General features: G+C 42.1%; 1 protein-coding gene and 1 long non-coding RNA gene across 2 annotated transcripts in view; both read right to left on the reverse strand.

The window, feature by feature from the left end:
• Window positions 1-261: 261 nt before the first annotated feature.
• Window positions 262-6,869, reverse strand: LOC113139349 (uncharacterized). The gene is made up of 3 exons (XR_003296543.1): window positions 6,855-6,869; window positions 6,370-6,440; window positions 262-784 (listed from the first exon to the last, which is right to left on the reverse strand). It is a non-coding gene; the product is annotated as an uncharacterized LOC113139349 (long non-coding RNA).
• Window positions 6,870-7,145: 276 nt separating this feature from the next.
• Window positions 7,146-17,369, reverse strand: part of LOC113138583 (inactive histone-lysine N-methyltransferase 2E-like) — a 10,911-nt gene continuing 687 nt past the window's right edge. Inside the window, exons 4-25 of the mRNA XM_026321120.1 lie at window positions 17,244-17,330; window positions 16,682-16,768; window positions 15,998-16,069; window positions 15,684-15,770; window positions 14,999-15,070; window positions 14,685-14,771; window positions 14,000-14,071; window positions 13,686-13,772; window positions 13,001-13,072; window positions 12,687-12,773; window positions 12,002-12,073; window positions 11,688-11,774; window positions 11,003-11,074; window positions 10,689-10,775; window positions 10,004-10,075; window positions 9,690-9,776; window positions 9,003-9,074; window positions 8,689-8,775; window positions 8,004-8,075; window positions 7,690-7,776; window positions 7,332-7,430; window positions 7,146-7,163 (exon numbers count right to left, since the gene is read on the reverse strand). Coding sequence (XP_026176905.1) covers window positions 7,146-7,163; window positions 7,332-7,430; window positions 7,690-7,776; window positions 8,004-8,075; window positions 8,689-8,775; window positions 9,003-9,074; window positions 9,690-9,776; window positions 10,004-10,075; window positions 10,689-10,775; window positions 11,003-11,074; window positions 11,688-11,774; window positions 12,002-12,073; window positions 12,687-12,773; window positions 13,001-13,072; window positions 13,686-13,772; window positions 14,000-14,071; window positions 14,685-14,771; window positions 14,999-15,070; window positions 15,684-15,770; window positions 15,998-16,069; window positions 16,682-16,768; window positions 17,244-17,330 — 1,722 coding nt within the window. The remainder of the gene's footprint in view (window positions 7,164-7,331; window positions 7,431-7,689; window positions 7,777-8,003; window positions 8,076-8,688; window positions 8,776-9,002; window positions 9,075-9,689; window positions 9,777-10,003; window positions 10,076-10,688; window positions 10,776-11,002; window positions 11,075-11,687; window positions 11,775-12,001; window positions 12,074-12,686; window positions 12,774-13,000; window positions 13,073-13,685; window positions 13,773-13,999; window positions 14,072-14,684; window positions 14,772-14,998; window positions 15,071-15,683; window positions 15,771-15,997; window positions 16,070-16,681; window positions 16,769-17,243; window positions 17,331-17,369) is intronic.

Consider the following 17,369-nt stretch of genomic DNA (forward strand, 5'->3'; position numbering starts at 1 on the left):
TTTTCTGAAATGATACAGACTCCACAGCTGCAGCCAAACACAACACTTTTTTTTTGCCAGGTCCATCATCCACATTGTCATTAGGCTTTTCAGGGCATCTTCGCGCATGCCTCCAAAGCTCTTTTCGAACGTACAGCCCTTTACAGTACATGCAATGAATGAATGATCCATTTGTGAGACTAGTTTTTGTTTTTCTCTTGACCTTAAGTGATCCTGTTCCATCCTGTAAAACTGTGCTATTATGTTTAAAATTTCCCTCATTTCTCAGTTTTTCCAGTAGGCTCTTGCGTTCTTTTGACTTTTTTGGAAGAGAAAATATGTATTGAATTTTGGTATCTGTCTTATGCGTTTTCAAGTGGCGAGCAATTTTCTTCTGACCTTTACCACACACACAACAATAATTTAGGTTACTTGTGGTTACAGGTGTGGATGTTAAGATGGATTTCTGTGCTCCAGCCTTGGTCTGTAGAACAGAAGTTGTTGAATCAGATGTTTCCACAGCACTTGGCACAATGTCATCTTCAAGAGGTGGACAAAGATTTGTGGCGTTGACATTAACAGAACATGCTAATTTCACTGTAATAGGGGTTTTTGATTTAGTCTGAGTCAGTCCAGTTTTTGATGTGCTAGCAATTACAGGGATACTTGAATCTGAATCACCATCATCTTCAGATGAAGAGTCTGGAATGTATTCCTCATCAGAAGAGCACTGATCATCTGTAGCGTCATTACTCTCCAACTGTATAGTGTTGTCCTTTAGATCACCCTCAGACAAAGGATGTTCCTGAAATTTATTTTAAAAAAGGCTATTTTACACAGCAGAAACTACTGTTTATAATTTTGTTATATTTCGACTGTGAAAAAGATCTAAAGACCAAATCTTATCCTTAAGAATTACATTTTACACCATGAAACATTTTTAATCAAAATGACCATTTTTGGCCTATTCACACCATAACAATCTAACCAATAGTAGCAGTAACTGTTCCCCCAACATAAGGACAACGGGTAAACCTATATGAATTTAGTACTTTGTAATTTGTAAGCTGAACCACCACCTTATTATAGAAGGAAGGTGTTTGAGAGCTCGAATGATCCTTGATCTATTATCCCTTATGAAGAGGACAACAACAAGGACTGACGTCGCCTAGTACAGCAAAGCCGGGGCCCCAACCTGGAGCCAGGGCCTGGGGTTCGAAGACGAGCACCTGGTGGCGGGATCTCCCCCCATGGGGCCCAGCTGGGCAAAGCCCAAAATGAAGACGAGGGGCCCTCCTCTGGGCCCACCACCTGCAGGAGGATCCATAAGGGACCGGTGTAATGTACAGTATCCCACAGAAGTGAGTACCTCCCTCACATTTTTGTAAATAATTTATCATATCTTTTCATGTGACAACACTGAAGAAATGACACTTTGCTACAATGTAAAGTAGTGAGTGTACATCTTGTATAGCAGTGTAAATGTGCTGTCCCCTCAAAATAACTCAACACACAGCCATTAATGTCTAAACCGCTGCCAACAAAAGTGAGTACACCCCTGAGTGAAAATGTCCAAATGGGCCCAATTAGCAATTTTCCCTCCTTGGTGTCATGTGACTCAGTGTTACAAGGTCTCAGGTGTGAATGGGGGGCAGGTGTGTTAAATTTGGTGTTATTGTTCTCAGTCTCTCATACTGGTCACTGGAAGTTCAACATGGCACCTCATGGCAGAGAACTCTCAGAGGATCTGAAATAAAGAATTGTTGCTCTACATAAAGATGGCCTAGGCTATAAGAAGATTGCCAAGACCCAGAAACTGAGCTGCAGCACGGTGGCCAAGACCATACAGCGGTTTAACAGGACAGGTTCCACTCAGAACAGGCCTCGCCATGGTCGACCAAAGAAGTTGAGTACACGTGCTCAGCGTCATATCCAGAGGTTGTCTTTGGGAAAGAGACGTATGAGTGCTGGCAGCATTGCTGCAGAGGTTCAAGGGGTGGGGGGTCAGTCTGTCAGTGCTCAGACCATACGCCGCACACTGCATCAAATTGGTCTGCATGGCTGTCGTCCCAGAAGGAAGCCTCTTCTAAAGATGATGCACAAGAAAGCCCACAAACAGTTTGCTGAAGACAAGCAGACTAAGGGCATGGATTACTGGAACCATGTCCTGTGGTCTGATGAGACCAAGATAAACTTATTTGGTTCAGATGTTGTCAAGCGTGTCTGACGGCAACCAGGTGAGGAGTACAAAGAAAAGTGTGTCTTGCCTACAGTCAAGCATGGTGGTAGGAGTGTCATGGTCTGGGGCTGCATGAGTGCTGCCGGCACTGGGGAGCTACAGTTCATTGAGGAACCATGAATGCCAACATGTACTGTGACATACTGAAGCAGAGCATGATCCCCTCCCTTCGGAGACTGGGCCACAGGGCAGTATTCCAGCATGATAACGACCCCAAACACACCTCCAAGATGACCACTGCCTTGCTAAAGAAGCTGAGGGTAAAGGTGATGGCCCATCATGTCTCCAGACCTAAACCCTATTAAGCATCTGTGGGGCATCCTCAAACGGAAGGTGGAGGAGTGCAAGGTCTCTAACATCCATCAGCTCTGTGATGTCATCATGGAGGAGTGGAAGAAGATTCCAGTAGCAACCTGTGAAGCTCTGGTGAACTCCATGCCCAAGAGGGTTATGGCAGTGCTGGAAAATAATGGTGCTCACACAAAATATTGACACTTTGGGCCCTATTTGGACATTTTCACTTAGGGGTGTACTCACTTTTGTTGCCAGTGATTTAGATATTAATGGCTGTGTGTTGAGTTATTTTGAGGGGACAGCAAATTTATACTGTTATACAAGCTGTACACTCACTACTTTACATTGTAGCAAAGTGTCATTTCTTCAGTGTTGTCATGAAAAGATATGATAAATTATTTACCTCGTCAAGCTCTGTCTCCCCTCTCTCCTTCCTCATCTTACCCACATTATTCACACTTCCCTCAGTTCTGGCATCGTTCCCCCGTCACTCAAGACAGCCATCATCACACCAATTCTAAAAAAACCTGGTCTCGATCCTGCCGACCTTAACAACTTCCGCCCTATCTCCAATCTCCCGTTCCTCTCCAAAATTCTTGAAAAAGTTGTTCACCACCAGGTCCATACCCACCTTTCCACCAATAGCCTATACGAACACTTTCAATCTGGTTTCCGCCAACTTCACAGCACTGAAACTGCCCTGGTCAAAATCACCAACGACCTCCTAGTAGCCGCAGACTCTGGCCTTGTCTCCATCCTCATCCTCCTTGACCTAACTGCAGCTTTTGACACCATCTCGCACAATATTCTCCTCCATCGCCTTGCTTCCATCGGCATAGCCGGCTCGGTCCTCTCATGGTTCACCTTCTACCTCTCTGACCGCACCCAGTCCGTCCATCTCCAGAACTTCCACTCCCAGCCCTCTACTGTCAGTTGTGGCGTGCCTCAGGGCTCTGTCCTGGGGCCCCTCCTCTTTATTATTTATCTCCTTCCTCTCGGAAATATCTTTAGGCAACATAACATCAATTTCCACTGTTATGCAGACGACACCCAGCTCTACCTCTCTGCTGCTCCATCTTCTACCCTCCCCCCTCCCTCCCTCCTTACCTGCTTACATAATATCAAATCCTGGTTCACCCATAACTTTTTGAAACTCAACCCCGACAAAACTGAAATTCTCCTCGTGGGCACCAGATCCACCCTTCCTAAAACCAGCACCTTCTCCATTCAAATTGACAACAATATTGTCCTCCCCTCCCCCCAAGTTAAAAGCCTGGGTGTCATCCTAGATGGTACTCTCTCCTTCACTTAGCATATCAATACCACTACCCGGTTGGCTTACTCCCATCTCCGTAACATAAACCGCATCCGTTCTTCACTCACCACCGATAGCACGGCCATACTCGTTAATGCCTTTGTCACCTCTCGTTTGGATTACTGTAACTCACTCCTCACTGGTCTACCTCTCAAATCACTTCGCAAACTTCAACTTGTCCAGAACTCTGCTGCCCGAATCATCACCAGAACTCCATCCTCACATCATATCACCCCTGTCCTTAAACAACTTCACTGGCTCCCTGTGTCCTTCCGTATAAACTATAAAATCCTCCTTCTCACCTACAAAGCCCTCCACTCTATTGCCCCACCATACATCACTGAACTACTTCATATCTATTCTCCGCCTCGTCCTCTCCGCTCCTCCAGTTCCACTCTCCTCTGCACCCCTACAGCGCGCCTGGCCACCATGGGCGCTAGATCCTTCAGCCACACTGCGCCCCGCCTTTGGAACATTCTCCCTCATCGCATCCGGTCGTCTCCGGACTTATCAACTTTTAAATCATCACTCAAAACATATCTGTTCCGTATAGCGTTTTCCACCTAACTCTCTTAACTTCTCAAAGCAGCCCGTGATGTCCTACCACCCTCTGCCTATTTCATATTGTCTCATACTGTTTCATATTTGTTGTTCTGTCATCTGGGTTTCTGTATTTCAATTTACTTTTACTGTACTTCGCCCACTTCCTAGATAATCCACGCTTTTGCCTTTACATTCTCTCCCGCCGTTTATGTATTCTTGTTACTGTTGTTTTAATGCACTCTATGTATATCATGCTGTATGCTTCCTTTTCTATCTGTAAGGTGACCTTGAGACTTTGAAAGGCGCCATGAAATAAAATGTATTATTATTATTATTATTATTCTGTGAGATACTGTAGATCGGGCAGTGGCTGGAGGCGGGGGCCTCAACAACCCAATCCCTGGACTCTGAAACTGAATCTAGGGACATGGAATGTCACCTCACTGGGGGGGGGGGGACCTGAGCTTGCGCAGGAGGTTGAGCATACCGATTAGAGATTGTCAGGCTCACCTCCACACACAGCCATGGGCTCTGGAACCCACCTCCTTGCAAGGGGTTGGATTGTCTTCTATTCTGGAGTTGCCTTTTGTGAGAGGAGGCGGGCTGGTGTGGACTTACTTATAGTTCCCCCCTGCTCAGCTGCCAAGTGTTGGAGTTTTACCCATGGAATCAGAGGGTCCCTTCCCTGTGCCTGTCGGGGACAGGTCTCTTACTGTTGTTTCAGCCTATGGGCCGAGCAGCAGTTCAGAGTACTTGGCCTTTTTGGGGTCCCTGAGAATGGTGCTGAAAGGTGCTCCCGCTGGAGGACTTCAGCGCTTACACGGGCAGCGACAGTGAAACTTAGAGAGGTGTGATTGAGAGGAACGGCCTCCCTGATCTGAACCCGAGTGGTGTTTTTTTTGTTGGACTTTGTGATAGTCTCAGCTTGTCCGTAACATATGCCATGTTCAAGCAAAGTGGTGTCCATCAGTGCACATGGCACCAGGGCACCCTAGGCCAGAGGCTTGATGATCGACTCTGTGGTCAAGTCATCTGACCTTTGGTCGTATTCTTAGACACTCGGATACTAAGGGCTATTGGGTCTCTGTACAATTGGAGAAGGAGCTTGGTTCACATTGTCAGAACTGTTCCCGGTGCATGTTTGCCACCGGTTTTATTCATTATTTTTCTGTTCAGCACCTCCATATCTGAGGCCATGGTTCTCAACTGGAGAAAGGTGACTTGCCATCTCCAGATCAGGGGAGAAATCCTGCCTCAAGTGGATGAGTTTTAGTATTTCGGGGTCTTGTTCACGAGTAAGGGAAGAATGGAACGGGAGATTGACAGATGGATAGGTGCAATGACAGCAGCAAAGCAGTCGATGTACCAGTCTGTTGTGGTGAAGAAAGAGCTGAGTCGAGGGCGAAGCTCTCTATTTACTGGTCAATCTACGTTCCTACCCTCAACTATGATCATGAGCTCTGGGTCACAACAAAAGGACACCATCACAACTATAATTGACTGAAATTAGTTATCTCCATAGGGTGGCTGAGCGCTCCCTTAGAGATAGGGGAGGAGCACCGTCACCCAGGAGGAGCTCGGAGTATAGCTGCTGCTCCTCCACATGGAAAGGAGCCAGTTGAGGTGACCGCCCCCAGACACCTCCAGTGGGAGGTGTTTCGGGCCTGGCCCAATGCAAGGAGGTCTTGGAAGACCTTGGAAGACCCAGGACAAGCTGGAGGTGGACTGTGTCTGTGTCCGTGGCCTGGGAATGCCTCAGTATTCCCCCAGAAGAGCTGGAGAAAGTGTCTAGGGAGAAGGAAATCTGATATTTCTGCTCAGACCACTGTCCCTGCAACCTGGCCCCAGAAAGCGTCAGAAAACGGATGGATGGATGCAAGCACAACTAACACGTCCTATGACAGACGTATGTAGCTTTTTTGTTTTGAAAGAAAACAAACAGTAAATTTTTACCTGTTCACAATAAAATGACATTCCAATCTGTTTGGTGGAAACTTACATGAAGTAGGTCTCTGCAGTATTCATCTTCAGTACACCTGAAGCAGGATTTATGCCAGACCCTTGAGCAAACTGTAACATATTTTAATATGTTAATTTTAATACTCATATTTTAGTGTCATGTCACATCACTGCAGTGATAGGATTTTAAAGAATTACGGGATAGATATGCATAATAAGATAAGATGATTTAACAAGCAGCATGACCTCATGCCCTCATAATATATTTCAAAGAAAGTTAGGTTAATGCAACACTGTAGTTTTTCGATCTTAAAATTATTTCAGCGGTAGAACAACTGCGCGAATTCTATTTAAGTATAGCATGAACGGGCTTACACTGCCTGCAACAGCACTATTTCCTTTTCCCTGAAAACACTGGCATGGTTTGTCATTGGGGAAAAATCTGTTTGATATTTACAACTGGAAATATGCACGCCTTGAGCACATATTTTTATACACTGTAAATTAAAAAAAAATTAAACTCACCTGCACATTTATAGCCCAGCTACTTTAAGGAAACGGTGGGTCCTCCACACTGAACGCACTTATCCAAAGAAGATATTGTTGCATACACTGGCCGGTGTTTTCGACACTGTTGGCAAAATTATTTTGAATCATTTATTCATTCAATACAGTTTAAGTTATTGGACAGTATTTAGACAGTAATCAAATGTAAAGTAAAAGGTCATAGTTGAATAAACAACAAGTATGTGTCATACTGGCTAACTGGTAAAAACAGTGTGGAAAGGCATGAATTGGACACAAAAATCAGACAGGTCAGGAAGTGAAAACTTCCTTGAATGGACAAGAGAGGAGAGCTCACATTATGCTACTTTAAGTTATACTAGTCTACTGCATTCCAAAACCCAGTTTTCAGCTCAACCACTGAAGAAATATTCATATTTATACTTTCATCTAATTGCTATATTTGTCATAGTAAACCTAAATGACATGACTACTGACCTTAATGTTAACTTCATTTATGATGTTCTGTACCTCTGAAACATCAGTGTCTTTAGGCAAGGACAGTGTAGATACTTGGAGAGGATTCTCATTCAGACTCTATTAAGAAAAGAGAAAGAACCTATTTGCACAATAGACCTTAGAAACCACATTCAGATTTTTTACACAAACACACATGAAGACAGGTGTCTGACTAATACTCTGAAAAGCAAGTCATGAGAGTGTCCTCCCATACAAACAACATCACACTCAGGACCATTCATATACACACATACACAGAAAGCCAACGTAAGATGTCGGCAGACTCAGCATACATGCACATGTAACCTCATCAAGCAGCATCTTAAAGTTCATTTACCGTTTCAGTACTGTTTATAAGACCTCCCACTGGACTCTTCTCATTCAGGTTTGTGGTATCCATCTCCACTAGGCTGGAAGCCATCATCTGCATGACATGAACACAGAAAAGAGACAATATAGATGCTGCCAGGATATGCAATACATAGCAGCTAAAGAAAAATACACTTCAGCCATGATAAGCAAACATTTTGGCTAAACATTTGTGCATGATTCAATAGGATATGTTAAGTTCTTCACCAAAGAATCATGTGAGCTTGTGTCTTTGAGTGCAACAGCTTATGTAATTATTATTTGTTTAATGATGTTCTGTACCTCTGCAACATCTGTATCTGTAGGTGAGGAGACCGAGGCTGTAGATACTTGGAGAGGATTCTCATTCAGTGTCTGTCAAAGAAAAGAGAAAGATATTATGAGGTGGAACTGATTGAAGAAGCTCCACGTAGGAAGTGGTAACATGGCCGTGCTTCTTCATACATGTACCATGTAGTCAGCTGAAGTGACTACTGACTTTATTGGTGTGTAATTCTAAAACTGTATAGTACTAAAAATTGCCTTGATCCACATGGAATAGCATCCTGTCTTGTTCCATTTCTCCCAAGTGACCCATTCTCCGTGTTTAGATGCTACTAATAACCCGCCCTAAGCTAACATATGACATGTACATACAGGAAACTGTCACTGGCGACGTTCATACATTTTGAAGAACCCTAGCAATGCTACAGTGAAGCCATCTTGTAGAAAAGAACCTATTTGCACAATAGACCTTAGAAACCACGTTCAGATTTTTTTACACAAACACACATGAAGACAGGTGTCTGACTAATACTCTGAAAAGCAAGTCATGAGAGTGTCCTCCCATACACGGTGTCCTTACAAACAACATCACACTCAGGACCATTCATATACACACATACACAGAAAGCCAACGTAAGATGTCGGCAGACTCAGCATACATGCACATGTAACCTCATCAAGCAGCATCTTAAAGTTCATTTACCGTTTCAGTACTGTTTATAAGACCTCCCACTGGACTCTTCTCATTCAGGTTTGTGGTATCCATCTCCACTAGGCTGGAAGCCAGAATCTGCATGACATGAACACAGAAAAGAGACAATATAGATGCTGCCAGGATATGCAATACATAGCAGCTAAAGAAAAATACACTTCAGCCATGATAAGCAAACATTTTGGCTAAACATTTGTGCACGATTCAATAGGATATGTTAAGTTCTTCACCAAAGAATCATGTGAGCTTGTGTCTTTGAGTGCAACAGCTTATGTAATTATTATTTGTTTAATGATATTCTGTACCTCTGCAACATCTGTATCTGTAGGTGAGGAGACTGAGGCTGTAGATACTTGGAGAGGATTCTCATTCAGTGTCTGTCAAAGAAAAGAGAAAGATATTATGAGGTGGAACTGATTGAAGAAGCTCCACGTAGGAAGTGGTAACATGGCCGTGCTTCTTCATACATGTACCATGTAGTCAGCTGAAGTGACTACTGACTTTATTGGTGTGTAATTCTAAAACTGTATAGTACTAAAAATTGCCTTGATCCACATGGAATAGCATCCTGTCTTGTTCCATTTCTCCCAAGTGACCCATTCTCCGTGTTTAGATGCTACTAATAACCCGCCCTAAGCTAACATATGACATGTACATACAGGAAACTGTCACTGGCGACGTTCATACATTTTGAAGAACCCTAGCAATGCTACAGTGAAGCCATCTTGTAGAAAAGAACCTATTTGCACAATAGACCTTAGAAACCACGTTCAGATTTTTTTACACAAACACACATGAAGACAGGTGTCTGACTAATACTCTGAAAAGCAAGTCATGAGAGTGTCCTCCTATACACGTTGTCCTTAAAAACAATATCACGCTCAGGACCATTCATATACACACATACACAGAGAAAGCCAACGCAAGATGTTGGCAGACTCAGCAAACATACACATGTAACCTCAGCAAGCAGCACCTTAAAGTTCATTTACCGTTTCAGTACTGTTTATAAGACCTCCCACTGGACTCTTCTCATTCAGGTTTGTGGTATCCATCTCCACTAGGCTGGAAACCATCATCTGCATGACATGAACACAGAAAAGAGACAATATAGATGCTGCCAGGATATGCAATACATAGCAGCTAAAGAAAAATACACTTCAGCCATGATAAGCAAACATTTTGGCTAAACATTTGTGCACGATTCAATAGGATATGTTAAGTTCTTCACCAAAGAATCATGTGAGCTTGTGTCTTTGAGTGCAACAGCTTATGTAATTATTATTTGTTTAATGATGTTCTGTACCTCTGCAACATCTGTATCTGTAGGTGAGGAGACCGAGGCTGTAGATACTTGGAGAGGATTCTCATTCAGTGTCTGTCAAAGAAAAGAGAAAGATATTAAGAGGTGGAACTGATTGAAGAAGCTCCACGTAGGAAGTGGTAACATGGCCGTGCTTCTTCATACATGTACCATGTAGTCAGCTGAAGTGACTACTGACTTTATTGGTGTGTAATTCTAAAACTGTATAGTACTAAAAATTGCCTTGATCCACATGGAATAGCATCCTGTCTTGTTCCATTTCTCCCAAGTGACCCATTCTCCGTGTTTAGATGCTACTAATAACCTGCCCTAAGCTAACATATGACATGTACATACAGGAAACTGTCACTGGCGACGTTCATACATTTTGAAGAACCCTAGCAATGCTACAGTGAAGCCATCTTGTAGAAAAGAACCTATTTGCACAATAGACCTTAGAAACCACGTTCAGATTTTTTTACACAAACACACATGAAGACAGGTGTCTGACTAATACTCTGAAAAGCAAGTCATGAGAGTGTCCTCCCATACACGGTGTCCTTACAAACAACATCACACTCAGGACCATTCATATACACACATACACAGAAAGCCAACGTAAGATGTCGGCAGACTCAGCATACATGCACATGTAACCTCATCAAGCAGCATCTTAAAGTTCATTTACCGTTTCAGTACTGTTTATAAGACCTCCCACTGGACTCTTCTCATTCAGGTTTGTGGTATCCATCTCCACTAGGCTGGAAGCCAGAATCTGCATGACATGAACACAGAAAAGAGACAATATAGATGCTGCCAGGATATGCAATACATAGCAGCTAAAGAAAAATACACTTCAGCCATGATAAGCAAACATTTTGGCTAAACATTTGTGCACGATTCAATAGGATATGTTAAGTTCTTCACCAAAGAATCATGTGAGCTTGTGTCTTTGAGTGCAACAGCTTATGTAATTATTATTTGTTTAATGATGTTCTGTACCTCTGCAACATCTGTATCTGTAGGTGAGGAGACTGAGGCTGTAGATACTTGGAGAGGATTCTCATTCAGTGTCTGTCAAAGAAAAGAGAAAGATATTAAGAGGTGGAACTGATTGAAGAAGCTCCACGTAGGAAGTGGTAACATGGCCGTGCTTCTTCATACATGTACCATGTAGTCAGCTGAAGTGACTACTGACTTTATTGGTGTGTAATTCTAAAACTGTATAGTACTAAAAATTGCCTTGATCCACATGGAATAGCATCCTGTCTTGTTCCATTTCTCCCAAGTGACCCATTCTCCGTGTTTAGATGCTACTAATAACCCGCCCTAAGCTAACATATGACATGTACATACAGGAAACTGTCACTGGCGACGTTCATACATTTTGAAGAACCCTAGCAATGCTACAGTGAAGCCATCTTGTAGAAAAGAACCTATTTGCACAATAGACCTTAGAAACCACGTTCAGATTTTTTTACACAAACACACATGAAGACAGGTGTCTGACTAATACTCTGAAAAGCAAGTCATGAGAGTGTCCTCCCATACACGGTGTCCTTACAAACAACATCACACTCAGGACCATTCATATACACACATACACAGAAAGCCAACGTAAGATGTCGGCAGACTCAGCATACATGCACATGTAACCTCATCAAGCAGCATCTTAAAGTTCATTTACCGTTTCAGTACTGTTTATAAGACCTCCCACTGGACTCTTCTCATTCAGGTTTGTGGTATCCATCTCCACTAGGCTGGAAGCCTGAATCTGCATGACATGAACACAGAAAAGAGACAATATAGATGCTGCCAGGATATGCAATACATAGCAGCTAAAGAAAAATACACTTCAGCCATGATAAGCAAACATTTTGGCTAAACATTTGTGCATGATTCAATAGGATATGTTAAGTTCTTCACCAAAGAATCATGTGAGCTTGTGTCTTTGAGTGCAACAGCTTATGTAATTATTATTTGTTTAATGATGTTCTGTACCTCTGCAACATCTGTATCTGTAGGTGAGGAGACCGAGGCTGTAGATACTTGGAGAGGATTCTCATTCAGTGTCTGTCAAAGAAAAGAGAAAGATATTAAGAGGTGGAACTGATTGAAGAAGCTCCACGTAGGAAGTGGTAACATGGCCGTGCTTCTTCATACATGTACCATGTAGTCAGCTGAAGTGACTACTGACTTTATTGGTGTGTAATTCTAAAACTGTATAGTACTAAAAATTGCCTTGATCCACATGGAATAGCATCCTGTCTTGTTCCATTTCTCCCAAGTGACCCATTCTCCGTGTTTAGATGCTACTAATAACCCGCCCTAAGCTAACATATGACATGTACATACAGGAAACTGTCACTGGCGACGTTCATACATTTTGAAGAACCCTAGCAATGCTACAGTGAAGCCATCTTGTAGAAAAGAACCTATTTGCACAATAGACCTTAGAAACCACGTTCAGATTTTTTTACACAAACACACATGAAGACAGGTGTCTGACTAATACTCTGAAAAGCAAGTCATGAGAGTGTCCTCCCATACACGGTGTCCTTACAAACAACATCACACTCAGGACCATTCATATACACACATACACAGAAAGCCAACGTAAGATGTCGGCAGACTCAGCATACATGCACATGTAACCTCATCAAGCAGCATCTTAAAGTTCATTTACCGTTTCAGTACTGTTTATAAGACCTCCCACTGGACTCTTCTCATTCAGGTTTGTGGTATCCATCTCCACTAGGCTGGAAGCCAGAATCTGCATGACATGAACACAGAAAAGAGACAATATAGATGCTGCCAGGATATGCAATACATAGCAGCTAAAGAAAAATACACTTCAGCCATGATAAGCAAACATTTTGGCTAAACATTTGTGCACGATTCAATAGGATATGTTAAGTTCTTCACCAAAGAATCATGTGAGCTTGTGTCTTTGAGTGCAACAGCTTATGTAATTATTATTTGTTTAATGATGTTCTGTACCTCTGCAACATCTGTATCTGTAGGTGAGGAGACCGAGGCTGTAGATACTTGGAGAGGATTCTCATTCAGTGTCTGTCAAAGAAAAGAGAAAGATATTAAGAGGTGGAACTGATTGAAGAAGCTCCACGTAGGAAGTGGTAACATGGCCGTGCTTCTTCATACATGTACCATGTAGTCAGCTGAAGTGACTACTGACTTTATTGGTGTGTAATTCTAAAACTGTATAGTACTAAAAATTGCCTTGATCCACATGGAATAGCATCCTGTCTTGTTCCATTTCTCCCAAGTGACCCATTCTCCGTGTTTAGATGCTACTAATAACCCGCCCTAAGCTAACATATGACATGTACATACAGGAAACTGTCACTGGCGACGTTCATACATTTTGAAGAACCCTAGCAATGCTACAGTGAAGCCATCTTGTAGAAAAGAACCTATTTGCACAATAGACCTTAGAAACCACGTTCAGATTTTTTTACACAAACACACATGAAGACAGGTGTCTGACTAATACTCTGAAAAGCAAGTCATGAGAGTGTCCTCCCATACACGGTGTCCTTACAAACAACATCACACTCAGGACCATTCATATACACACATACACAGAAAGCCAACGTAAGATGTCGGCAGACTCAGCATACATGCACATGTAACCTCATCAAGCAGCATCTTAAAGTTCATTTACCGTTTCAGTACTGTTTATAAGACCTCCCACTGGACTCTTCTCATTCAGGTTTGTGGTATCCATCTCCACTAGGCTGGAAGCCAGAATCTGCATGACATGAACACAGAAAAGAGACAATATAGATGCTGCCAGGATATGCAATACATAGCAGCTAAAGAAAAATACACTTCAGCCATGATAAGCAAACATTTTGGCTAAACATTTGTGCACGATTCAATAGGATATGTTAAGTTCTTCACCAAAGAATCATGTGAGCTTGTGTCTTTGAGTGCAACAGCTTATGTAATTATTATTTGTTTAATGATGTTCTGTACCTCTGCAACATCTGTATCTGTAGGTGAGGAGACCGAGGCTGTAGATACTTGGAGAGGATTCTCATTCAGTGTCTGTCAAAGAAAAGAGAAAGATATTAAGAGGTGGAACTGATTGAAGAAGCTCCACGTAGGAAGTGGTAACATGGCCGTGCTTCTTCATACATGTACCATGTAGTCAGCTGAAGTGACTACTGACTTTATTGGTGTGTAATTCTAAAACTGTATAGTACTAAAAATTGCCTTGATCCACATGGAATAGCATCCTGTCTTGTTCCATTTCTCCCAAGTGACCCATTCTCCGTGTTTAGATGCTACTAATAACCCGCCCTAAGCTAACATATGACATGTACATACAGGAAACTGTCACTGGCGACGTTCATACATTTTGAAGAACCCTAGCAATGCTACAGTGAAGCCATCTTGTAGAAAAGAACCTATTTGCACAATAGACCTTAGAAACCACGTTCAGATTTTTTTACACAAACACACATGAAGACAGGTGTCTGACTAATACTCTGAAAAGCAAGTCATGAGAGTGTCCTCCCATACACGGTGTCCTTACAAACAACATCACACTCAGGACCATTCATATACACACATACACAGAAAGCCAACGTAAGATGTCGGCAGACTCAGCATACATGCACATGTAACCTCATCAAGCAGCATCTTAAAGTTCATTTACCGTTTCAGTACTGTTTATAAGACCTCCCACTGGACTCTTCTCATTCAGGTTTGTGGTATCCATCTCCACTAGGCTGGAAGCCTGAATCTGCATGACATGAACACAGAAAAGAGACAATATAGATGCTGCCAGGATATGCAATACATAGCAGCTAAAGAAAAATACACTTCAGCCATGATAAGCAAACATTTTGGCTAAACATTTGTGCACGATTCAATAGGATATGTTAAGTTCTTCACCAAAGAATCATGTGAGCTTGTGTCTTTGAGTGCAACAGCTTATGTAATTATTATTTGTTTAATGATGTTCTGTACCTCTGCAACATCTGTATCTGTAGGTGAGGAGACCGAGGCTGTAGATACTTGGAGAGGATTCTCATTCAGTGTCTGTCAAAGAAAAGAGAAAGATATTAAGAGGTGGAACTGATTGAAGAAGCTCCACGTAGGAAGTGGTAACATGGCCGTGCTTCTTCATACATGTACCATGTAGTCAGCTGAAGTGACTACTGACTTTATTGGTGTGTAATTCTAAAACTGTATAGTACTAAAAATTGCCTTGATCCACATGGAATAGCATCCTGTCTTGTTCCATTTCTCCCAAGTGACCCATTCTCCGTGTTTAGATGCTACTAATAACCCGCCCTAAGCTAACATATGACATGTACATACAGGAAACTGTCACTGGCGACGTTCATACATTTTGAAGAACCCTAGCAATGCTACAGTGAAGCCATCTTGTAGAAAAGAACCTATTTGCACAATAGACCTTAGAAACCACGTTCAGATTTTTTTACACAAACACACATGAAGACAGGTGTCTGACTAATACTCTGAAAAGCAAGTCATGAGAGTGTCCTCCCATACACGGTGTCCTTACAAACAACATCACACTCAGGACCATTCATATACACACATACACAGAAAGCCAACGTAAGATGTCGGCAGACTCAGCATACATGCACATGTAACCTCATCAAGCAGCATCTTAAAGTTCATTTACCGTTTCAGTACTGTTTATAAGACCTCCCACTGGACTCTTCTCATTCAGGTTTGTGGTATCCATCTCCACTAGGCTGGAAGCCAGAATCTGCATGACATGAACACAGAAAAGAGACAATATAGATGCTGCCAGGATATGCAATACATAGCAGCTAAAGAAAAATACACTTCAGCCATGATAAGCAAACATTTTGGCTAAACATTTGTGCACGATTCAATAGGATATGTTAAGTTCTTCACCAAAGAATCATGTGAGCTTGTGTCTTTGAGTGCAACAGCTTATGTAATTATTATTTGTTTAATGATGTTCTGTACCTCTGCAACATCTGTATCTGTAGGTGAGGAGACTGAGGCTGTAGATACTTGGAGAGGATTCTCATTCAGTGTCTGTCAAAGAAAAGAGAAAGATATTATGAGGTGGAACTGATTGAAGAAGCTCCACGTAGGAAGTGGTAACATGGCCGTGCTTCTTCATACATGTACCATGTAGTCAGCTGAAGTGACTACTGACTTTATTGGTGTGTAATTCTAAAACTGTATAGTACTAAAAATTGCCTTGATCCACATGGAATAGCATCCTGTCTTGTTCCATTTCTCCCAAGTGACCCATTCTCCGTGTTTAGATGCTACTAATAACCGCCCTAAGCTAACATATGACATGTACATACAGGAAACTGTCACTGGCGACGTTCATACATTTTGAAGAACCCTAGCAATGCTACAGTGAAGCCATCTTGTAGAAAAGAACCTATTTGCACAATAGACCTTAGAAACCACGTTCAGATTTTTTTACACAAACACACATGAAGACAGGTGTCTGACTAATACTCTGAAAAGCAAGTCATGAGAGTGTCCTCCCATACACGGTGTCCTTACAAACAACATCACACTCAGGACCATTCATATACACACATACACAGAAAGCCAACGTAAGATGTCGGCAGACTCAGCATACATGCACATGTAACCTCATCAAGCAGCATCTTAAAGTTCATTTACCGTTTCAGTACTGTTTATAAGACCTCCCACTGGACTCTTCTCATTCAGGTTTGTGGTATCCATCTCCACTAGGCTGGAAGCCATCATCTGCATGACATGAACACAGAAAAGAGACAATATAGATGCTGCCAGGATATGCAATACATAGCAGCTAAAGAAAAATACACTTCAGCCATGATAAGCAAGCATTGTAAACAACAAGTAAACATTTGTGCATGATATTAGAATAGAAGAAAACACATTTACATTACAAATCTGTAGGTTCATAAATGGATATACATTTTTTTTATCTGACTGCACTGCCCAGAGCAACCCAATACTCAATTAGAACATCATAAATAAATATGGATCAATTTATACTTCTTATTAGATCATCAAATCTATGAATGGATGTTAAGCTTGCTATTTGGTTGACAGCACAAAGAGGTAGACAAGATCAAGACAGCAGAAAAAGCATTGGGCATAAGGTCCTGTACAAATGTCACATTCTGCTCAGGACCTGAGCACCCCTAAAAGTCTGATTCTAGAACCACCCCTGTCAAGTAGTATTTAAATTATTCACCTTTCCCACACTGCTAAGCCCAACTTCTGAAGTGTTCTCATTCATGTTTGTGGCACTGGTCTCAATCTGGTTGCTTGCTAGTATCACCTGTATGACAAAGATTTTAAGCAGAAACATTACATCAAT

Source organism: Mastacembelus armatus, chromosome 9 (assembly GCF_900324485.2).
Source record: "Mastacembelus armatus chromosome 9, fMasArm1.2, whole genome shotgun sequence".
NCBI classification, from domain to species: Eukaryota; Metazoa; Chordata; class Actinopteri; order Synbranchiformes; family Mastacembelidae; genus Mastacembelus; species Mastacembelus armatus.